This window comes from Diabrotica virgifera, chromosome 9, assembly GCF_917563875.1.
Source record: "Diabrotica virgifera virgifera chromosome 9, PGI_DIABVI_V3a".
Lineage (NCBI taxonomy): Eukaryota > Metazoa > Arthropoda > Insecta > Coleoptera > Chrysomelidae > Diabrotica > Diabrotica virgifera.
In genome coordinates, this window is record NC_065451.1 from 154,656,090 (window position 1) to 154,682,202 (window position 26,113).

The window sequence follows — 26,113 nt, forward strand, 5'->3', positions numbered from 1 at the left end:
CATTAAAATTCTCGCGTTAGAGATCTCATAGTAAATCACGAGGGAAAACCAGGAAAAACCTCGTGATACTATTCCGACATCGTAAGTATTTGGTCTTACATTTAATTTACTCTCAAAGTTAATACCAAATTCTGACTTTACTATAATTTTGTTTAAATTATAAATAATATCAATAATACATGGATATATAAGTAATACTAAAATATAAAATATGTACTAACTCGACTATTGACTTACTAATTGTGGTATTTTCTTTCTATTGACTTCCTCTTTCAGTATGGGTATCCACATCCTACTGCATTCCACCGAGGAATTTGCGACACAATTGGTTTCGTTTAGCATAATTAGAGCCGCTTTTTTGATTTTTCTCTTTTTACTATCTGTTTCTTTCAGTACTATACTTGAATCTCTCCACTGAACTCTATGTTCATTATTCCATGCGTGTTGACATATTTGAGATCTATCAAATTCTCTATTTTTAATATAATATTGATGTTCACTTATTCTAACGTTTAATGGTCTTGATGTTTCACCTATATAAAACTGTTCGCATTCACAAGGTATTTTATAAATACAATTCTTTGTCCTTTCTTGTTCATTGTTAGGTTTAGTTTTAGATAGAATAGATCTCAATGTGTTGGTTGTTTTGAATGTTGTTGAAATGTTGAATTTATTTCCTATTGTTTTAAGTTTCTCGGATAGTCCTTTTATGTATGGTATTGATATTTTCCTCGTATTATTTCTTGTGAATGTTGTAGGATCCCGTTCTATGTTGTTCTGTTCCATTCGATCCAATCTTGACAATTCCTTATTTATAAACGATAAAGGATAATCATTTTTTAATAAAACAGATGTTAAGAATTGTTTTTCTTCTAAAAATGAATTTTCGTTAGAACAAGTAATTTTGGCTCTATCATATAAGGATTTTATGATTATTCCCTTTTTAACGTTGATATTGTGATTTGATTTGTAATTGAGATATCTGTTGGTATGTGTTGGTTTTCTATACACTTGAGTCTCATATCCAATATCCTTCTTTGAGACTAAAACATCGAGGAAAGGCAGGGTTTTATTATATTCCTTTTCCATTGTAAATTTTATTGTCTCTTCTTGATCGTTTATAATATTCAGGAATGTATCCAACAATTCTGATCTATGAGGCCATATTGAAAACACATCATCTACATATCTCCACCATACAGTGGGTTTTAAATTTTGTTTAGAAATGATATTAGTTTCGAAATCCTCCATAAATATATTAGCCAATAATGGAGATAAAGAGGAGCCCTTTGCTAGACCAAAATTTTGTTTATAAAATTCATTATTTAGTTGAAAATAGGTATTATTAGTACATAATGTCAGTAACTCCATTATAGCTGATACATTTAGTTTTGTCCTAGTTGTCAATGTATCATCATTCTCTAATTTCGTTTTGATTGTTTAAAGTTTTATCTAATGGTATATTTGTAAATAAACTGTTTATGTCAAAACTTACTAAAATATTATTTGGATTAAACTCAATAGTTGATAATTTGTTTAAAAAATGTTTTGTATTTTTTATAAATGTGTCATCATTATTAGCAAATGGTTTTATAATGTTTAATAAAAATTTTGATAGTTTACTACAAGGAGAACTGATGGTACTACAAATGGATCTAAGTGGAATGTTCGCTTTATGAATTTTCGGCACTCCATAAAAATGTGGTGACTTACTGTAATGAGGTGTCATTAATTTTCTTTGATAGTATGTTAGATCATTTTTAAATTTGAATAAAGTTCTATAGATTTTGTTTTCCAGTGTTTTCGTTGGATCCTTCGTTAATTTGATATAAGGTCCATTTGTAATTAGATCTGTAATTTTGTCCTCATATTGTATTTTATCCATTATTACAGTTGCATTTCCTTTATCCGCTGGTAGGATCCTTATGGAGTCATCATTTTTTAAAGTTTTTAAAGCTTTCATTTCCTCTTTACTGATGTTCTGTTCAATTTTATTTGTCTTTTCCAATTCAAGTTTACATAGTACCCAATACTGTTCTTTTTCATGAGTTGGTAAACACTGGGATATTTTTTCCACTGAACTAATTATGTCTAATTTTGGAATAGATGGATGAGTAACAGCGTAGTTTAAACCCTTTGACAATACCAAATTCTCCGTTGCATTTAACTGTCTATTTGATAGATTGACAACTGTCGCTAATATGTCATTATTTCTATTTAGGTTATCAAAAGTATGTATACTATTTTGTTCTAAAAGAATATTAAATTTATTTAAATGTATATTTCTTTGTTTCTGATATGAATTTTGATAAATTATGTGTAAACTAAAAATAATTCGATCAAAATCAGAATTTGATATCATTCCGAAAAGCAAATCTTTAATACTTACGATGTCTTGTTCAATAAAAAATAAATTTGACCTGTGAAATTGTAACCTTTCCCGGATCATTGACAAACTGGCTCTATGTAGAATATTTTGGAGTCTTCTGCTTGAGTATGCTGGCCGTAACCTCAAGCCCTTCGGTATTAAGTTGTTATCTCTACATCGTTTTAAGATGATAGAATTTTGACAGTGTGCCAGTTTCTCGTAGAAGGTTTCCAATTTCCTAAAATTTTGACACACGCTAGGCCCATACCGGTTTCTTAATGTTGTTCTGAAGCTATTTTTCGAATAGTAATTTATACAATACAATAAGACAGCATTTGCTAATAGTAGACAACTAATTATTACAAACGTTAATAAAAAATCATTTTTTAATAATATTGTGGCTTATTTCCCATTATAAATAGTTAAAATTGTAAAAATGCCACAAGAAAATAGCTTCAGAACAACATAAAGTATAGTCGGTTCGCTAAATTCGACACAACTGGCTAGTGATTTTAGTAGGTAATTTTTTTGTTTTTCGCGAATTTTGCTAAAATTGGCAAAATTACCAATTATTTAGTAATTATTAACTAATTAGTAATCATTTTTTTTGTCCAATTGGCAAAATTATTGACTAAAATCACTAGCCAGTTGTGTCTGAGTTTAGCGAACCGACAGTATATGAAATAATATTGTTTGGTATAAAAAATTATGGTCTGTGTGCAATTACATCCTTATAATGGAAAAAAATATTTGAAGATTTTTCTCAAATCATGGATACCAACAACATTTTCATTTATAACTCTTTTATTTTTAATTAGACGAAGAAAAGTTATTCTTCATAAAAAGCTCTTCATGTTCTAAGATTTATGATGCAACCATCATATATAAAATTTTATTAATTTTATACGAGGTATATAAAAAATATGAATTTCGATCAAGAGTAAACTACCTTTATAGTTCATAACATTTAAATTAGAATGATATAATTGCACATTAAAACATAATTATTAATTCGAAACTACTTTTCATAATAGCAATTTTCCATATTATGAATTAAAATACGTAAATAAACAAAGTTTTCGTTATGATAATGCTCGCATTTTCAGCTTGTTTTATTTATATAACCGTATTTTTTGTCTAGTAATGAAATGCTATGAGCTTTTTACTGTTGCCGCTGTTTACATCCTAATAATACCTGTTATTTGTTTAATCTATCTATTCTATTATTAATGTAGTAGATTACTCAATGATATTGTTTACTTTTATTTATTACTGATAAAAATTGTCTAATAATAATTATTTTTTTAAGATACGACACTGGAGATTCTGACAACTTTAGCCAGGCTCGTATATTTGTGCAGAAGGTTCTAAACAAAGAGCAACAAGACAGATTGGTCTCCAACATAGTCGGACATCTTTCCGGAGCTCTGGACTTTATCCAAGAAAGACAAGTCAATCACTTCAAACAAGTGGATCAATCATTTGGAGAGAGAATCGCAGCTGGACTTCAAAACGTCAAACACACTAAGGCTAAAATATAAATTTTTAAGATTTTTTACTTTTTTGTTATGTACTTGATTTTTGTTGTTAATCAAGGTGTTTGTCAACGTTTATAATAATTATATACTTCAAATTTTCGTGCATGAGAGTTTTATTTTACAGATAAAATAAATAAGTTGCCCTACTTGGAATTTATTTTTCTTCTTTCTCGAAATTCCTTATTCCCCTGAGGGGCGTCGAAGGTTCTATTCATCCTTTATCCATTTCTTGCGGTCCTTTGCTAACTCTTTCATTTGTTGATGTGTTTTTACTTTTTCCTGTCCAATTTCTATAATCTGATCGACCCATGTTATCCTTGGCCTCTCTGTCCTTCATTTACCATATATTTTTGATTCCATCACCTGCTTTGGTAGTCTTCTCTGGTCCATTCTGTTAATGTGTCGTTACCATTTTATTTTCTTTTTTGGATCTTTGTTATTATCGATTTCTGTTTCAGTCTTTGTCTAATATCCTCATTTCTTATTCGGTCCAATTTCGTTTTTCCTGCTATTTTTCTTAACTGCTTCATCTCGGCTGCGTTTTATTGTACTGTCTATTTTTACATTGTTTACTCATGTCTCACTTGTATATATTAAAATTGGTACAGATATTCCATTGTATACCTTCAGTTTTATTTCTTTGTCTATTTCTTCCTTTCCAAATATTTTTTTATTTAGTGCATAGTAGATCTTATTGGCTTTTTTAGCTCTGTATGAAATTTCTTGGTCTTGCTTTCCATCCTCCGATATTATTACTTCAGGTATTCAAACGTCGAGACTGTTTCTATTATTTCGGTTTTGCACCTAAATATCGTTTGGTTTATTTCTTACCCTTTCTTTTGTGTTGCTATCATGGTCTTCATATTCTTTTCATTTACCTCCATTTTCAGATTTTCTATTTCTTCCACCCAGATATTGATTAATTTTTGCATTTTCTCTTTTTCGTCTGCTATTATTACTAGGTCATCTGCATATAGTAATCCCTCCATTCTCACTGGTACTAAATGCCTATACCCCATTGTTGACTGTAATTGCCGTGACCTTCTATTAGGGCTCTTCATTACTAATATGAATAAAAGTGGTCTGAGACTGTCCCCTTGTTTTATTCCTCTCCCTAGGTTTATTATTGACGATCTGTTTCCGTTTATTTGTACTTTCGCGAGTACGCTTCTATATGTACTTTTTGCCACGCTTATTATCTTTTGCGGGATATGCAGTTCTTCCATTACTGACCATATTATTTCTCTACTTATAGAATCAAAAGCAGCTTTAATATCTATAAACGTAATATATGAGTTGGCTTTCACCTTTCTCTTTGTGAAGACAGAGAAATCAACTCAACCACCCACATGCTTGTGGTATAGTCATAATATTATAGTGCCTTGAGGTATACCTTTTAAATTTCAGCCATCGCCAGGGTTTAATAAATAATATGCCAATCTAAGACCTTTGGTCGGCATTTTAAGGGTTTTAACCCAAGCATTTTTGGTGGCTTAGCATGTAGAGCTTGCTTAGAACACTGATGATGCTCTCTTTAGAGCGAAAACGTTCTGTATTTTAATGTAGCCCTTCATTGGGGTCTTCAAACTAATATACCTTTTACACAGAAGATCTTTTTCTTCAATTTTTGTAATTAATAGTATACAGCAGCCAGCTATAGGAAAATTTTTCCTTAGGGATTTTAATATATATGTCTTCACAGGGCCTATTTTACCACTAGGCCTATGAGGCCCCTGCCTCGGGCCCGCATTTTAATGGGGACCGAAAAGATCACTGAAAGAAAAATTTTATTAAAAAAAGAAAATAAATTTTCAAAATTATTTCATTTTACGAACAGGAAATGATAAATGATAACAAATTGGGGTAGAGTGATATTCATAAACCATAAACCAACATAAACCATTCTTATCATAAAACTGCAATAAGAGTAGGTAGATTGAAAACTAAACTGTAAGAAGACAAAAATAATGATCATTAGTAAAAACACCAATATAAACGCCCAAATTACCGTAAACAATACACCTCTAGAGAGAGTCCAGAAAATATGCTATCTCGGCTGCAACATTAAGGATACTTGGGATCATAGCTACGAAATAAAAACTCGTATTGAAAAATCCAGAAGCTCTTTTAACAGTCTTAGGAAAATTCTATGCAACTTGTCTTTAAGTATCAATATACGCATAAGAATTCTTAGATGTTACGTCTTCAGTGTCCTCCTCTACGGAGTTGAAAGCTGGAGCCTGACAGAAGATGCCATAAAACGGTTAGAGACGTTTGAAATGTGGTGCTACCGACGTATGTTGAGGGTCTCATATATGCACCACACAACTAATATAACTATTCTCCAGATGCTAAGAAAAGACAAAGAAATAATTAACACCGTAAAGAACAGAAAATTGGCTTACTTCGGTCACATTACATATGCGTAATGAAAAATACCGACTGCTACAGTTGATTCTCCAAGGCAAGATTGAGGGCAGGAGAGGCCCTGGACGTAGACGTATATCCTGGCTGGCCAATCTTAGAAAGTGGAATGTTCTAACGTCAACTGATATAGTTCGAACTGCCGTAAATAGAATAAGATGGGTCAATGTGGTCGTCAATATCTCCAGAAGTTAGGCACTTTTAGAAGAAGAAGATTGCCTTGTCGGCATAACAATAAGCAAAATTTAGACACCACTCCGAAGGATTACCAAGAGGTAGGATAACAAGAGGTATCATCACGTATTGTCATAATATTTATTCAAAATGCACTTCTAAATTTAATATTAGTTTGAGATTGATGCTGTTTTCTTGTTCTTGCAAAGATAAGGTATTGCTTTCTTATACATATTAGTTTTCAGTCCTGTGCTTTATAAGTTAATTCAAAGTTCAACTAATCTATTCATTAATCATTAGTCGTTTTATTAAATTCCTTTAAACACTCATTATTCTTAACTGAGTAACCGTTTCATTATTATCATGAGTTACAAACATTTAAGTGGCAGCGAAAAACGAAAAAACCAAAAATTAAAAGAACAGGAACGGCAGGCACCAAAAGATGCCATATTATCGCATTTTACATCTCAAAACAGTGCACAAACAGGAAGTTCGTCCTCACATCCTGTTCTTCTGCTTCTTATAATTTACTACAGCCAATGAATTGAGCCTTGGGCTCCTTTATTTTTTGCCTTCACCCTTGTTTATCTGTGACTGCTCTTCTCCATATACGGTTAGAAATGCTTGTGCATCGCTGCTTACTGTGTCTTCCCAACACTTTCTTGGCTTTTCAACCGGTCTCTTTCCCTGAATCCTAGCGTTCATTGCTCTTTTTGGTGGCCTATCTTTTCCCATTCTTATCACATGGCGGGTCCATCGCAATCTTTGTATTCTAATGAAGTCTGACAGGGGTGTTTCCTTATAAAGTTGATAAAGCTCGTTGTTGCATCGAAGATTCTGAAGATTCCGTTTTCCCTCACAGGTACTAGTAAACTCTCCTCAGTACTTTTCTTTCGAATATGTCGAGTGTGTTTTTGGATGTTTCTTTCAGGACCCATGCATTAATGTTTTATAGATTCTCATTTTTGTATTTCGGTGGACACTTTTGGACCGAAATATATGGGAGACGACAAAATAAGCTCTGTTTGCCTGCGTTATTCTCTTCCGTATTTCTCCATCTTCTGATCCGTCGGCATATATTTCTACTCCCAGGTATGTAAACTTTTTAACCTTTTCAATGTCATCTTCATATATAATGTTTTGTGGGAATATATTTCTTCTCGTGTGTATCATTATTTTTGTTTTTTCTGTGTTAATTGCCAGACCTAGCCTTTTCGTTTGCGCTTTTAACTCTGTGTGTGTTTTCTGTGCTCCTGTTGATGTTTTACTCATAATATTAATATAATCGGCATAGGCGGCCACTTGAACGGTTCTATTGGTCGGTAGGTTTACTCGTGCAGTTTGCATTTGACTAACCGCATACTCCACTGCCAGGTTAAACAATGTTGGGGTCAGCCCTGCTTCAGTCACTGCGAGATTTTGAAAAAGTCTGTCCGGTGGTTTTGTACACGTAGACATACCTGAGTTTCATCCATTGTGGCTTTAATGAGTCTAAATGGTATTACCAATTCAGCCAATATATCGATAGCTTAGTGTGAAAACCTCGTATCTCATTTTTTTTCGAAAATGACATTTTGGTGGTTTTAGTTTGAAAACCTTGTATCTCACGATTTACAACTGTTAGAAAAAATCCAAATACACTTAAACTATTTTCTACAGCCGAAAAAAGAAACCACGTATATCAATTGCTCTCTTGATTTAGTGTGAATACCACTTATATTTATAACCAAGAATTTGGTACTTAATTTGGAGTATTTGTTTGAGAGATTCGACTTGCAGAAATGTTTTTTGTGAACAACAAAAGGTAGTCCGGCATATAGAAACATTTTATGAACCTTAAATTAAAAGATTTGTATTGTATCGACCTATAGTATTTGGAGGTGTGCAATAAGCTATGAAAAATGAAAACCTCGTAAATAATCATAAACACAACGTCATTTTAGATGAAAACACGTATATCAAGATATACGAGGTTATCATAGTTACTTGGGCAAAGGCTCTATACAGGGTGTTTCATTAATAATTGTCCATATAGTAACTAGAGAAACCTTAGCACCAAATACGAAGATTTAACCTAAAACACTTAAATAAAATTTGGTTCCTTACTAAGGTACAGGGTGTTTTATTTAAAAATTTAAAAACTATTTTTGCTCAGCATTTTAAAACTATTCGACGTATCTTTTTCGTATTTGGCACGAAGTATAAGTACTGTACAAACTACTAAATTATGTTAAACAAACGTTTCTGTCTATTACCAGAGGCGTACGACGGGGGAAAGTGAATGGTCGACTCTTTCAAAATTCTACGCCACTGGCGGAATTGCTATTTTAGTTCAACTTTTGGATTCTCCAATACTTTCTATGAAAATAATGTACTCTTCATTAGTCAAAAGTCATTAGCTTTCGAGATCTTTGAAGTTAAAAATGAAACGACACGGTTATTTTGATTAATGTATTGTGTCGCTTCGTTTTTAGTTTCAAATATCTCGAAAACTAATAATTTTATCGTTACGAATAAAGAGTATATTATTTCCATAAAAAGTATTGAAAAATCAAAAAAATACACTAAAATAGCAATTTAGTCAGTGGCGTAGAGTTTGGGAAGGGTCAACCAGCCACTATCCCCTGTCGTACGCCTCTGGTAGTAGCTAGAAACGTTTATTTATCTTAATTTAGTAGGGTTTACAGTACCTACACTTTCTGCCAAGTATGATAAGGATACGCCAAATGGTTTTAAAGTACTGGATACAAATAAGTTTTAAATTTTAATCATATGAATCATATCATAAATTAATCAAAATAACTGTGCCGTTTCATATTTAACTTCAAATATCTCGTAAAATAATGACTTTATCGTTACCAATGAGGAGTATATTATTTACGTAGTAAGTATTGGAAAATCTAAAAATGGCACTAAAATAGTAATTCCACCAGTAGAATTTGAGAAGGGTCAACCATTTACTATCCCCTGTCGTACGCCTCTGGTAGTAGCTAGAAACGTTTGTTTATCACAGTTTAATAGGGTGTATAGTAGTGGCACTTTCTGCCAAGTATGAAAAGGATAAGTCGAATAGTTTTAAAATGCCGAGCAAAAATAGTTTTAAAATTTTTAGATAAAACACCCTGTAACTCAGTAAGGAACCACATTTTATTTAAGTGTTTTGGGTTAAATCTTCGTATTTTGTGCTGTTTCTCCAGTTACTATATGGACAATTATTAATGAAACACCCTGTATACTGCAAGGATATTTACGTGTTTTTCACAGTTACTATTTGTATTTCCAATTTAATAGCAACATTTAACACTTTTAGCTCTGGGCCAATATCAGATATTTGTCTCAATGTGCTCGAATTAAAAATACGTAACGTAATTTTTGTTTTTAGGTTATATTATGCAGAAAATCAGTTTTTTGCCTCTCCTGTAAAATTGTAATTTAATGAGATACGAGGTTTTCACACTAAGCCATCGATATAGTATATTCTCTTCCTTTTGACTCAATCGTATGTCTGTTTGAAGTCTACAAACACGTTGTGAACATCAATGTCGTGTTCCCATGATTTTCTCAAGACCTGCTTGACTGTAAATGTTCCATTATCGATCTTCCCCGTCTGAAGCCGGTCTGACACTCTCCAATAATATTTTCTACTAGTGGTTGGAGCCGCTGGTTTATAAAATACTTACGTGAGGACTTTACACATACATATTCATACCTATTCTGTAACTCATTTCGATGATAGAAGTCAGTAAAATCGAATAGAAGTGACCAAGTCGAATAGAAATAGTCCAAATCCGTATTCCATAACTACTTCGGAATCTCTACAATCGTAATGTGAATAGAAATCACTTCGACAGCATTTACCCTGTCGAGATGAGATTCCGATTATCGGAATTGTGGTTGACGCAAGCGCATTTTGTTTTGTTTTGACGTTTATATTTTATATATAAAAATAATTAATTACATACTACTTATTTATAATTATTTATAGTATTTGTACCTTTTTTTAGCTGCTTAATTTTTAGTCTGTGGTGTTATTTGTTTAGAGAACTATATATATTTCATTTAGACATGTTGTACGAGTATGAATAATTGGACCTAAACCTAACCTTATTTATTTGGTACTTGGCGTCTGAATATTTCCCATTCACATTGTTGCCATATTTTGTTCGTATATTTCTTGTACAATTGCAATCAATGGTATAATGCACAAGAATAGCTTGATAAATAAATATTATACCAGTATACTTGTATATTTATCAGTCAACGCTCATAGCCTGAACAAATTATAGAAAAGATGCCATTTTTGGGAAAAGTTGTTTAGCAGTTATTTCAACTGAAATCGAATCTTAAAGATTGCATATTATTAGTAATATCAATTTTAAATAATTTATTAATAATAATGAATTAATAACATCAATTTAAATATCTTTGATTTAAAAGCATTTATACTTCTTATCTTCACTTATCTTTTTTATTTATCAGTTTATCTTCTTTTTTATATCAATTTTAATTAACTTTAATTTAAAACCATTTATCCTCTTTTAAGCTTTTTGCATCCAGTATTTACACGAATATTTTATTTACTTCTCAAAACTTTGAGGATAGTATGAAGAAAGTATGAAAACATTGAGGAAATGGCAACGGTGTCATATCTCAAGTAACAAAATAGGTCACAGAACACAATTTCGCTGGTTACTGCGCGGCTGCCACCTCCTCAGAACCGCGTGAAATAGAAGTCAGAGATTCCGATTACGATATGAGTTACAGAATACCGATCCAAACACAAAAATGACGCGATAGATATCAAACATTCCGATTTTGGGTAATTACGATTCGACTTGGTCATTTCTATTCGATTTGTTAAAAGTTACAGAATAGGGCTGATTATATGATATGCTGTACATAGTAGAGAAATTCCACGGTCGTTTTGCACTTTAAACAATTAAAAATTGTTTAATTATTTAAATATAAATTTTATTTATTGTTTTTAATTTAAATTGCTGATGCAACTATATTTATATTAAATAATTAATACATTTAAGAAAGTCCGGTATAGGTGAGCAATTGGATAAACAAATTGCTAATTTAAGATCTTATTTTCAGATGCAAGCTGAGACATCTACTCTACATCGCGCTATTTGCGCAGTAGATGACACAACACCGATAAGAAAGTTATTATTATTATTACTATTAAATTTTTGTTAGGGGCCCAAAAATTATGTAGTGCCTCGGGCCTGATTTGAAGTAAAACCCACATAACAATGATGTTCGCATCATGTTCTAAGCATATACTACCAACATTCGTCGGAGTATATTCTTTTTAGTATATGTGTAGTACAAGCATAGCATCTACCTTAAAAAACATTCTAAATTTCATGTTCTTTGCATATACTTCAGAGTATATTCTCGTACCGAATATACTAAGTATATTCGTGTACGTAGGATCTCGGAATATTCGTAAAAGTTTATTCTTAGAATATACCTTTATCGAATATTCTTAACACATACTTATAAGTACATTCTTAACACATACTTATAAGTAGATACTTTTAAAATATCTTAAAAATAATTTGTATGTATAGGAATTATAATATTAGCCTTATAGATTATCAACTTCGTTATTTTTTAGAATACATAATTAATAAAATTTATGTATGTAGGTAGTATTGGACGAATTTCATTTCAAAATTGTTGTAGGGTAAAAAAGTTTAAACATTAATTGTATTAACGTTTACATAGATACTATTAAAAATTCGTTTTCATAATTGAAATGACTTTACCATTTCGAGTTTATCATGAATCATTAGTATTTTTACATCCTTGGAATTTGAATTTAGGTACATTCAATTCAATAGGCCATTTCGCAGAACCAAAACGTGCCAAACTGCACAACCAAAGCAACCAAAGGCTTTGGCGTTGCCAACCGTCGAGTAAGCTTTTTCCGTCAACTTACCTTAAAAATTCCCACTTTTATAAAAAAAAACTTCCCTCCTGTTTACAAAATCTGAGAAGATATGTTGAATTATTTTCAAATATTTTGAATTTTTCTTAATATTTTACAATTTGGACTGGAACAATAATTCCCTTTTGAGTTAACTTTTTCCCTTTATCACCTTTTATGTTGAAAATTCCCGCAAAAAGGGAAATTTCTCTCCGTTTGGCAACACCGATTTTGTTATTCCACAATACATTCATAACCCCCCCCCTCCCCCATCATATTCTGACCATTTCTATTCTTACCTGAATGGATCAGGGATAGGAAAAAACCGTAAAATATGAAAAAGAAAACAGGCATTATTTCATTATTTGTATCATCTATGGATCTCGATCTATGCAGTGTTAAGGATGAAGGCGAATGATGTAGTAGTAGGACTAGGACTAAAGAACATACATAATCTGTTTATTTTGTTTGCGGTGCTTCAAAATACATATAATCTATTTTGATAACTCAATATTACTTAAATAGGTAAGTACATATAAGTATTATATAAATTTTAGTTACTTATTATGCATAGTTTAGTTTAGCTAAATATTATATAATGATTTATATAAATAACTAAAATTTATAAATATGTACTTACTTTAGTAATATTGTAGAATGTAGGTACTAACTACATTCTCATTTGCAATTAAAATATGTAAATAGATATTTGGTAGAACCAGTAGAACCTAAGATGAGATTAGATGATGCTGAAAACATACTTCTAAGCAATATAGCACTTGATAGCACTTTCTTAGAATATTCTTAAAAATATAATATTCTTCCCATACAAAGATGTGCGGTAGTACGTTCTTAGTATATAAATAGAAGGTTTATAGCACTTCCTTGGAATATTCTAAAAAGTACCTTCTTGGTATAAACTAAAAAGATGTGCGGTAGTATGTTCTAAGTATACACATAGAAGGTTTATAGCACGTCCTTGGAATGTTCTAAAAAGAACATTCTTGGTATATACTGAAAAGAAGTGCGGTAGTACATTCTAAGTATATACATAGAACGTTTAAGTACTGTAATGTAGTATATACTCAGTATCTGCTCTGCACATTCGCAATGGTAATTACGCACATAATAAATAATACGCATAATTAATAAAATTTATGTATGTACATAGGTATCCCAGACGAATTCATTTCTCAAAATTGGTTTAATTGTAGGTATGGTAAAAAAGTTTAAAAATTAATTTGAATTAAAGAAAAAAAATTCGTTTTCATTTTGATTTTACCATGAGTATTTTTACATCGTTGCAATTTAACGTTTGGAAGGAATACACCATAACCAGATCGTAAAAGATCTGAATAATGTAAACGGAAATGACACTTCTCATTCTTTAGAATGCGTAGAAATTAACAAAGGTTTTATGAAAATGAAAACACAAACATAAAACAGGCACAGCTTATGGCACAGGCATTATTTGTATTTGTATCCAATCACCAATCTATGCTTGATGCTGTTAGGAGGAAGACGAACGACAAAGAATATTAAGAACTAGGACTAGGAACATACACATAATATCTTTATTTTGTTTGTGCTCATTGAAAATATTAAATTCATTCTGGTAACTCAATATTACTTAAATAGTAGGTAAGTACAAAATATATAAATTTTAGTTATAGTTTAGTTTCCCTAAATATTATATAATATTTATATTTAGGTATTATATTTATAAATTAAGCATGCTTATTTTGATATGCACATAATACCTAAATCACTGGCGAAGCTCCATGTAACCACTGTTACCATTGGTAACAGTTGAAAATCTTGCAAATAAATATTTTATGACGATGAATAATTTTATTTACCAATAGAAATATATTATTATATTATGTGGTAATAGTACCTAACTCGGTAAATAGCCAACTACTCGTAGACACGAAAATATTGGCGAGTTTATGTGACTCAGTTGCACTTTATTATACTCTGTTACCAGACTCAATTCTGGTTACAATGGTTATATACTCACGCTGGCGCTCGGGACCGGCCAGTGACTGAAAATTTTGAAGAAGCGACGGCATAAGCGCGCTGTGTATCAGTAGCGCTGTTACCAGATTTAAAATTGGTGACAGTAAATATACCTATAAAAAGTGTGCGTGCAGTTAACCATGGATGAGTGTCGCTTCTTAATCGATCAACTACTTGAAAAGTAATTCTCCTTGTATAATTTTGAAGAAAAAAATGAGATTAAAAATGAAAGACCTATTTTAAACAATTTAAAAAAGGAATCAACAAAAGTAGTTCGATATTTTAAATTTAGTTGGTACAGTGAAAATCCTTGGTTATATTATGGTTGCAATAAAAATATACTGTATTGTTGGCCATGTCTTCTGGTTTCTACAGAAAAATGGGTGGACCAGGTTCACGATTTAAATAGTGTTAGATTTTTAAAAAGGAGACATGAAATTTCTCCGTTACCTACATGTAAGATGTATACCCAATTTTATTCAGTTTGGCAAAACAAAAATCAAAAGTTCTCTTAACCAAGCTTTTAAAGCAAGTATTGCTAAACATAATGAGTTTGTTAAAAAATAGATAGGTATATCCTTAGCACACTTATAATAGATACTGTATGTTTTTGGGTCAAACAAGAACTAGCGGTTCGTGGTCATTTTGAGTGCGACGACTCTGACAATCCAGGCAATTACAGGGAAATTAATTGCCAAAAAAGATCAAAAATTTTGTCAACATCTAGAAACATCTGTTTTATCGAGAGTTTCAAGTGATATACAAAATGATATTATTGAAGCTACACACACTGGCACAAAATTCCGCCACCCAAAATGTTTGATTAAGTTTGACAATATATAGCTTTATTATTTGCGCTCCGATTTTCAAGATTCTTACACCAGTTTGTAGGTATATACATATATTAATATTGTTTGGTATTATTCCGGTAACAAAAAATTTTGTTTGCATGTCATTGTACAGGGGTGAAAGGAAGCGTTGTATTTTCTCCTAATTTTAAAAAATTCTGTGGAAAAATGGAATAGCTGATTTTGTTTCATAGTCCTGTCATATTTTCCCGGAGGCATCACAAACATTTTGTTTTTTGAATTATCGAATATCTTTTTTCTTGCAAGAGCTGTACCATTTTTTGTAAATAAAAACACTGATTGACTCATACAATTGAGGTTGGATTGATAAGATTAGAATGGCCCGCATGCAGCCCAGATCTCAATCATATTGAGCATTTATGGGATGAATAAAAAAAGCTATTTGCCGTCATCCTAGTCCTCCAGAAAATTTGGTACAGTTATGGCCCTGGTAGAGGTATATCGGGCTATTCCCCAGGCAAGGAAAACACATCTTTATTGGATGCTAAACAGATTGCGAGCAGTCCTTGCTGCAAGAGGTGGACATAACCGCCATTGAATTGTTTTGTTTTGTTGTTAAATTTGTTTTGTTTTGTTAATTTTAGTGCGTTTGATATTTTTAATTAAATAACCCTTCAAAACAGTGTTTTTAATTAAAGCTCTTACAAGAAAAGAGATATTCAGATAATTCAAAAAACAAGACCTTAGTGATACCTCCAGGATAATGCAAAAGGAGTATGAAACAAAATCAGCCCTCCAATTTTTCCACAGAATTTTTTAAAGTTGAGGGAGAAAAAACAACGCTTACATTCATCCCCGTATAATGCCATCTAAGCAAAAATTTTTTGTTACCGGAATAATAGCAATTGACATCAATACATGTACCTACAAATTCGTGCAAGAATCTTTAAAATCGAACTACAAATAATAAAGTTATAGATTGTCAAACTTAATCAAAAATTTTGGGTGGCGGAATTTTGTGCCGGTGAGTGTATATATGTATACATTTAGCCATAGCTTCATTTTTTTTAATAAGATTTTTTGCATCTGGTTTTGGTAACACTTCAGAAAAAGTCACGCATGGGGCCCCTTTTAACCCGGGAGCAGTCGCGCCGTTAGAAAAAATCCAACTTTTTATCATTTTCCGTAATAACTTAATGAAAAATTTTGCAACATAACTTTCCACTTGTAAGTGCCTCGAAGAAGATTGTAGTAATGCGTAGGATTTTTTTAAAATTTTTTAATTTCATTTTTATTTTTTTGTGGAATTTATGGCTTTGGTGGGAACCAATTAGTTTTAAAATTGTTAGAAATAGATATTTTTAACATAACAAGCAAACAAAAATATTATAAAATTGAACTTTGTTTTAAATTCGTATTGTTAGATTTTGTTCTACGCGCGACTGCTTACGTGACAGAAATGAGCGCGATTGCTCCCGCGTTAAACAATTACTAAATACGACTTATTTAACAAAAACTTTTTTGTGTTAGCGTTATCATTCACTGTTCATAACAACTTACATTTCTCATCTTTATTGGTATACAGACCTATTTCAAATAAACAACTTCTTTTGTTATTTTCTGTACAACTTACCTACAATACATTTAATAACCAGCTTTAAAAATAGTAAATGTTAAAACAATTCTTTCATGATTTCTTATACAGTGTGTTTGCGTAGCTTGGAACCTATGGGAAACTTTTTTATTACTTATCTATATTACGAAAAAAAAAGTTATTCTTCATAAAATGTTCTGCATGGTATAAAACTTAAGTTGCAATAATCAGATATTAAATTTTATTGATTTTATACGAGGTATATCAAAAAATACTAATTTCGCCCAATAGTACCTATACCACCTTTATATTTTACAATACATATTGAAAAATTTTATTATAAAAAGTTGTTCGCAATTAAAAACTATGTTTAAGTATGCAATTATATCATTCCAGTTGAAATATTGTGAACTATAAAGTTACTTAACTTTTAGAGAGATATTCATATTTTTCGACATACCTCGTATAAAGTTGGTAAAATGTGATATATTACGATTGAATCTTCGTTTTGAGATTCTTTTTATAAAGAATCTGATAAGAATTTTATAAAGAATTTTTTCGTAAAATTAAAAATTTAATAATAAAATAGTTATTATAATTGTAATAAAATGATGTTGGTTATCGGTAATTTGAGAAATATTTGGAAAAATTAGTTTTTTATTTACAAGGATGTAATTATATATTAAAATTAAAATCGTATATTGTTAAATATAAAAGTACTTTATCCTTGAGTTAAATTCCTATTTTTTGACTTAACTCGTATAAAATTGATAAGCTTTCATATCTGATGGTTTATCTGGCTTATTTTGTATCTCAGATTTAAGACCATTCAGAGCATTTCATGAAGAATAACTTTTTTCGTAAAATTGATAATAAAAATGTTTCCCATATGGTTCGAAGCCACGCAGACATACTGTATAAGTGCTCAAAAAAATTTATTTTGAATTTTCAAATTGTAATGTCTGACAGGGCCGTAACTACCATTGGGGCAATCGGGGCAGTGCCTCGGGGCTCCCGGCGAAGGGGACCCCGCGATTGTAATCGCGTTATACTGCCTATAGGCAATATAACGCGGTTAAAAACCTACATTCTAGCCGAAGAATGTCAGTAACATTATATGTAGTATATTTTTTATGAAAACAGAAAAGATGTTATATTGATGGTGAATATTTAGCTTAAAATAATGTAATTTCAATTTTTTTTTGTGTTGGTCAACTAAAATAGCAATATGTAGGTAGGTACAGGAAACTTCAGTCATTGAGTACATTAAAATGCCTTTTCAAGTGGTTAAATATCAATTTTTCCGGACTCCTTCTGCTGGGTGATTAACCCCAGACCCCCCGGTATGGGGCCCCAGATCACGTTTGCCCCGGGGCCCCCAACATCGTACTTATGGCCCTGATTTAATGACATATTCGAATTCAGCATAATCAAAAAGCAAATAGAAACATTTTTGAACAAAGTAAAATGATGAATTCACCGATATCTTTTAAAATTATTTAATATAAAAGAGTTTTATTGTTTAAAGAATTAATAAACAATTAGATACATCTGTGAGTAGAACTTTTCACTTTAAGATAAGATATATAAACTAACAAAAAATGTTTTAGAAAAATATAAGCTTGTTTGATTTTTTCCGAAACCGAAACAATGCAAGTTTTTCTACATTGACTTACCTAAAGCGTAAGTTTTATAATTTCCTTTTATCTTACCGTTTATCTGTTAGAGATTGTCCAATGATTACACAAAAAATTCGTCAATAATTGTTAAATAAATGCGTAATGCGTACCAAACTGATGCAACTATAACCGTAAAACAACACAAACATAAATATCATTCAATGCAAACAACCAATATGAAATTACTGGCGATAATATTGTATCGAAATACTAAAAGTAGGCTAAGAACAGAGAGAAAGAAAACCCATTTTTAGATTTAAAAATATTGTTCTTAAATTCGGCAAATTGTAATTCTAATATCTTTCCATATTCACGTACAAAGCATTAAATTTCGGTAGGCCGGAAAGGATTAACTTTCTAGATATTATGGGATGATTCACTTGGCAAAAACGTCTAGTTAGAAATTTTTACGTTTTTAAATTTAAACAGACAACGTAAAAATAATATAACAATAACAGATTTTTACATAATATCAGATGACAAGGTGGGGCCTTTAGCGATTGGGGCCCCCCCGCAAGCTTCATGCTGCGGGGCCCTCTGTTACGCCCCTGCCTTTCAAACCCTCATGTAAAAATCAGACTGCTACGTATCACCAACATATAATTCCTGTCATTTGACACGTTCCACGTGTCGGACTGATTAAAATGCCCAGTTGGTGATAAATACCAGTCTGATTTTTGCATGAGAGTTTAATGAAAGGGAAGTTCTAATCAATTGGAAGTTCTATCCGACAAAATACATGGGACGTTGTCGTAGGCTGACGTTTCAAATTTTTAACCTTTTCCACAATTAAAACTTCCCCTGTTCCAGTGTTCCCATACATCAAAGTTTGTCCGACTAGACACCGTTAAGCTACTAACAAATTTTCAGCTTGCTATATTTCAACTTTTTTTGGTACGCGGGATCCAGGCCTATAGTTAATAGTGGCGACAAAATGAAGTCTGTACAAGTAGATTAATTATGAATTCGTAGGCAAGGTAGGCGCCGCCTACCCTCTTCAAATGTAGTACAATAATATAAATTATTAATATAAATTACTTATTTCAAAATTGTAATTTATAAATTTTAACACAATACCTACAATAAAATAGCAAAAATCATCCAAATTATTTTTAAAAATATCCAAAAAAAATTCTCCGTAGTTATAATTATTGTACGCTCCTTGTAGTATCAGTAGTACTGTATAAGATTCTATATTCTTCCTTGGTCAGGCACTTGAAAACGTAGCCTGAAATAGAACGACGCCAACACCGAATTGACGTGCGATCTCTCTCTGTTTACGCGAGCAGACCTGCTGCAGGTCTGCTGGTAGCGACCGTATTCTACGATTTTGAACGGGCGGATAGGCACAGAGTCTTATAGCCGGACCTACAAAATGTTATCAGTTGCTTCTCTTGTGTCTTGTGAAACTGTTTTAAATAATTGTTTTTTGATTTTGGCTGTTATTAGTAGGTTAAGTATTGAATAAAACTAGGTAGCACAATTTAAATTTGTTTATGAAAACTGAATAATAAACAGGTAAATTTGAGATCGGTCTATTGATGGGCATTTTAATTTTATATTAATTTAGTAATAATTCACTAACGACAAATAAATCTGTGAATAGTTATTTGTCAGTCGTCCGTTATATTTTTATTGTGTTTCAATACAATTTGGATAATTTAAAGTTAAACTGACGAATTGTGTTATTAAATTATATAGATAATTAAAAATTTAAAGCGAGGTTAATTGTTAACTTATCAATTTATTCGAAGAGTAAATTATTATTTGATACATAAATAAAATAAGTAATATTTGACGTTGTTGAAACGTAGGTGTGTTTTTTTCGATTTTTTCTAGCGGACGATACTACTGATATAACCGAAAAATCACAGTGTACTTTAACAATCCGTTTTGTTAACAAAGTTGGTCAGGTAACAGAAAGATTTTTAGGGTTTTTTGATGTTAGCGAGAATAGATCTGCAGACGCTCTATATAGTTTAATTTCAAACGTGCTTGAGCCATATGATTACAAAAATGAATTAATTGCTCAATTTTACGATGGTGCAAGTGTAATGGCTGGCTCTTTAAACGGATTACAATCAAAAATTAAGATGCTCCATAAGCAATTTTTACACATTGTTGCGTTCATAGTAGTCAACTATTACGCGAATTGACTTTTAATTATTATTAAATAAATAAAAGACTTACTTGAAATTGTTTAATTTATAACACTTACAATTTAACACTTAATTTTACAACAATATATCTAATTTATTTTACACTTACATACTAACTTATTTAATTCATTTGCAAATATTTATTTATCTACTTTAAAAATACATTTCAAACCCGTTCACAAAAACGTAACAATATAATATCGCGTCGAAATTAGTAACTGACTGGCTTGCGGACGAATTTCGGTTCTTTATATATACTTCGGTAGCGCTCGCCTCGAACGCCCTGGTAAGGTCTGTCCTTTTCTCGAAACGCCGAGAAGCTTCGGAAATAAATCGGCCGGGTTGTGAGCAGCATCATAAATAATGTCACATTGCCCCCTCCTTAAAAGATGGTTCCTCCTGAAACCTTGGCGGGACTTGAACTGGATGCTGGTATCTGCAACTGGACCCTCCTTTACAACTCCCAGTTGTAAAAAAGTGACAGGGAACGGTCTTCGCTCCGCACCAGTAACTATGCGGATTGCAACAGACTAACACCTGGACCTCGGTGTCTTGGAAAATTCCTTCCACCATATTTCGGATAACTCTCCAGTCTAATTGGCTGCATTCTAACTTTGGCATGGCTAACTTTTGCACGTCGGACTCCAACACGTGCTCTCTCAATTGAATTAATGCATCCCATACATCTTGGTAGGTAGGTTGGTCATGGACAGTGTCTTTTGTTAGCAGATAGAATAGGTAACGTGATGCATCTTGGAGTTTCAATGCTTTGCCAGGAGCTGGCAGTTGGCATTGAAGTTCTGTAACTCGACCAAACTTCCTTCGGAAGGCGGATGCCAACCCTCGTGCGTCTTTGATACTGGCCGGGATGGTATGGGCCAGTGAATAGTCATCGGGAAGTGCGAGTAGATCTCGCTTTTCTTCAGTGGTAACACCATGTCTCGCTTTACCGGTACCTCCGTAAGCCCCCATGAACTCTTCAAACGTGAGGTCAGGTATTTCTCGAACTTGGTTGACTTCTACTTCTTCATCTACGTCGTGGTCTCCCTCGTATGAAGCCAACCGGTTATGGTGGACTATCATCGGCTTTCCCCTAGGAATCTTGCTTATTCGGTAGATAACATCATTAATTTTCTTGACAATGAGGTACGGACCTTCCCAGAACTGCTGCAACTTGGGAGAACAACCTGTTCGCTTCTTTGGATTATAAAGCCAGACTTTGTCGTTCTCCTTGAAACATCCCTTCTCGGCTTGGGTATCGTATCGTTTCTTCATTCGGTCGCTAGCGATCTGAAGATTAGAACGGACCAACTCATGTATATCGTCCATTCTTCTTCGTAATTCATTCACGTAATCCTCACCAGCAACATCTTCTCCAGGTCGACATCCAAACTCTAGATCACAGGGTAGACGCATCTCACGTCCAAATAGGACTTTTGCGGGTGTTTGGCCAGTTGATTCATTAACAGCAGATCTATAGGCCATTGCGAAGAACGGAAGGTACTGGTCCCAGTCTCGTTGATGATTGGACACCATCTTTGTCAAATACTTGCCGACTGTCCTATTCATACGCTCCACCATTCCATCCGATTGCGGGTGATAGGCCGTGGTTCTTGTCTTCTTCATGCCTAGTTTATCACAGATTCCTTGAAATAGATCGCTCTCAAAGTTCCTTCCTTGGTCACTATGGATCTCCAGAGGTATTCCAAATCGGCTGATGCAGTCTTTGATTAACACATCTGCAATAGTGGCGGCCTTCTGGTCTGGAATTGCGTAGATCTCCACCCACTTCGTGAAGTAATCCATTACCACCAACATGTATTTGCATCCATTGTCACTTTCTGGAAATGGCCCGGCAATATCCAAAGCTATTCTTTCAAACGGACTTCCAACATTGTACTGTCTCATAGGAGCCTTTCTTTTCCGGTAGGGTCCGTTACTTGTAGCACAGGTAGTACATTTCTTACACCAGTCCTTCACATCGTCGGAACTATTCATCCAATAAAATCGTTACCGAATTCTCTGAAGGGTCTTCTTTACACCAAAATGCCCTCCTGATGGACTGTCGTGTAACTGACGAAGTACTTCGGCTACTCTGCTCTTTGGAATCACCAACTGTGTTCTCCTCACTGAACCATCATAATTTTCTATTACTCGTTTAAGCAAGCTGTCTTCCAAGATAAATGAGTCCCACTGGGCCCAATACGTCTTAACTACTGAGCCTAGGCTTGATATTTCTTGCCAAGATGGTCGACGATTTTCTTCTTTCCATTTTCGAATCTTCTGTAAAACTGGATCTTTTTCTTGTTCTTCCTTGATCTTGGTAGGCGTCCACTCGTCGTTGACCACTGTTGTTCTTAGTACTGCTGCTTCCTTTGACTCTGTTTTGTTGCAATGGGAACATTCTGCTGGACACCGTCTTCTAGATAGAGAATCAGCGTTCCTGTGGCTAACTCCGGCCCGATGCTCGATCTTGAAATCATATTCTTGAAGTCGTTCAATCCATCTGGCTATCTGACCCTCTGGATTCTTAAACTGCATTAACTATTTAAGGGCGGCATGGTCGGTTCGGATTAGAAACTTCCTTCCGTAGAGGTATTGATAGAAGTGTTCCACTGATTTTAATACTGCTAGAAGTTCTCTTCTCGTGACGCAATAATTTCGTTCAGGTTTTGAAAGCACTTTACTAAAATATCCAAGGACTCGTTCCTGTCCTCCTTGAATCTGCGACAGCACTCCTCCAATTCCCACATTACTTGCATCCGTATCTAAGATGAACTCTCCTTCTGGCAGTGGATACCCTAATATTGGCGCTGTAATTAAATGCCTCTTCAAAGTTTCAAAGGCCGTTTGGCAGTCTCCATCCCAGCAATAATCCCTTGCTTCCTCTGTAAGTCGCGTTAATGGCTTAGCAATATCTGCAAACTTCTTAATGAATCTCCGGTAGTATGTACATAGTCCCAGAAAACTTCTCACTTGATGTTTATCAGTTGGTTCAGGCCATTCCTTAATGGAATCGATTTTTCCTTTATCCACGGCCACTCCTTCTTTGCTGACTATATGACCTAAATAATTGACTTTACTTTGAAATAGCTGGCATTTCTTGGGGTTTAACATTAACTGGGCAGATTTAAGTCGATTAAAAACGTCTTCTAAATTCTTCAGGTGGTCTTCAAACGTCTCCCCCAAAACGATTATGTCGTCCAAATACACCAGGCACGTTTTCCAAGATAACCCTCTCAACACATTTTCCATAAGCCTCTCAAATGTCGCAGGAGCATTACAGAGTCCAAACGGCATAACGTTGAATTCCCATAATCCAAATCCTGTCGTGAAGGCCGTCTTCTCCTTGTCCACTGGATCCATTTCTACCTGCCAATATCCAGACTTCAAGTCCAACGTAGAAAACAATTTACTTCCAGCTAATGTGTCCAACGTGTCGTCGATCTGAGGCAGAGGATAACTATCTTTCTTGGTAACATTGTTCAACAAACGGTAGTCCACACAAAACCTCGTAGTTCCATCTTTCTTCTTGACAAGAGCCACTGGAGAGACCCATGGGCTCGTAGAAGGTACTATCACCCCGTCTTTCTTCATTTCTTGAACAATCCTTTCAGCTTCCTCTCTTTTCGCCTGTGGTAATCGTCGAGCTGTTTGACGAATTGGCCTAGCGGTACCAGTGTCAATTTTATGTTTGACAACTGTCGTTCTTCCTGTCTTTCCTCCTTTTGGTACGAATATGTCACGATATTGCCTAAGAAATTCCCTTAATTTCCTTTTTTCCATTTGATTTAGAGATTGGCCTGCAACTGCAACCATTTGGTCGAACTTGTCGTTGGAATTATCTGATGTTGTTGTCTGACGGATTATGGACGTCACGGGTACACAAGTTCCTACTTTTGTCTCCTTCTTGATGGTCACCGGGTAGTCATTGACATTAATCAATCTCACGGGAATTTCTTTAGCCGAAGTAACCAATTCCTTTCCAATTATGATTCCTCGGCCAACCTCCTCGTCGTGGTTCCATGGCTCCATCATAACAGGTGTTCCTTCTTCTACAATTCCCTGTAGCCGCGCTACGATGATCGTTTCACTCCTCGCAGGCACAACTGTATCTTCTTTAATGGCTGCTAGCACAGTGCTGTCATCATGTGGATGAAGAAATACCTCCTCGTTGCCAACTTTGATTACCCTATTCTTAAAATCCAATTGAAATCCATGCAAATTCATTACGTCCATTCCTAATATAACATCTTCTTCGATATCTGCAACTATGACGGTATGGACGAACTATGGTGGGTGTTGGCATTTTCACCTGTGGCAGTCCGCAGTCGCAACCTCGTTGGTACGAGTTTCTTACGGCTGTTTACAATTGACGGTCGCATAATGGTCCTGGTCGCTCCGGTATCCACCAACAATGTATACTTTTTACCATTTATTTCTCCATCTACATATACACTATCCTCACGACATTTCAAAGACGCTATTAGTATTGGATGGTCTTTAGAGGATTTCTGAGTCGAGGCTGCCCTCCTAGGGTCTATGCGTTCTCTTATTTCCTGCTGGCGAGTTTCTTGATTTGCGTTCTTCCTTAAACTCCGTGCGTGCCCATTTTCACTACAATTCCAGCACCTTATGGTCTTCGTTTTCTTGTATGAAATGCCCTTTATCATATTGACAATCTGGTCCAGTTTATCTTCATCCTCTTCATCTTTCACAGTCCTAACTTTACTGTGCCCGCCAGAGGACTGGGTAGCTGATTCGTATTCGAGGGCGGCAGACAAGACATCTTGTGACGAGCTAACCGCAGTGTTCTTTGCATTTCATGATCACGAAGGCCATCAATGAATGTTTGAGCAGCCAACTTTTCCATCATGTCTTCGGGAGCTGTTGGATATGCATACCGTACTAACCTGGCAATATCGACCTCGTATTCTTGAAGAGCTTCATCTTTCTTTTGTCTTCGATTTTTAAACTGCGACTGATAGACATGCTCTAAATGTTCGTGCCCGTATCGCATATTCAGTCTCTTTTTAAGCTGCTCGAAGTCATCTGTCTCCTCTACGGCTATGGTCTGGAGGACATCCAAAGCGTCGCCTCGAAGAGCAATAGTGAGGTTTACAGCTTTTTCTTTTTCGGACCATCCGTTCGCTCTGGCCGCCGATTCGAACTGTTTCATGTAGTTGTTCCATGATGACTTTCCGTCAAAATTTGGCACCTTAACACGAGCAAGACTCACACTCCCTTCAATTATCGACCGTGGCTCCAACTTGTATTTGGTTTCATCATCTTTAATATCTGTTAAGATGGGTTCCACCACTTTGTCCACTTTTTCCGTTTCCTCCAGTTTCTTTTCTATTTCCTTGGTCTTTTCTTCAAAAGTAGATTTTATGGACAATATCTTGTCGTCA

General features: G+C 33.8%; 1 protein-coding gene across 2 annotated transcripts in view; it reads left to right on the forward strand.

The window, feature by feature from the left end:
* The window catches only part of LOC126892258 (catalase), a 540,038-nt gene that overhangs the window by 108,190 nt on the left and 405,735 nt on the right, over positions 1–26,113 (forward strand). The window contains exon 6 of one of the 2 annotated variants that reach the window (XM_050661765.1): positions 3,678–4,005. The exons of the other annotated variant lie outside the window; for it this stretch is intronic. Coding sequence (XP_050517722.1) covers positions 3,678–3,909 — 232 coding nt within the window. The 3' untranslated portion in view covers positions 3,910–4,005. Of the gene's footprint in view, positions 1–3,677; positions 4,006–26,113 lie in introns of those variants that run through there. 2 annotated transcript variants of the gene reach the window in all.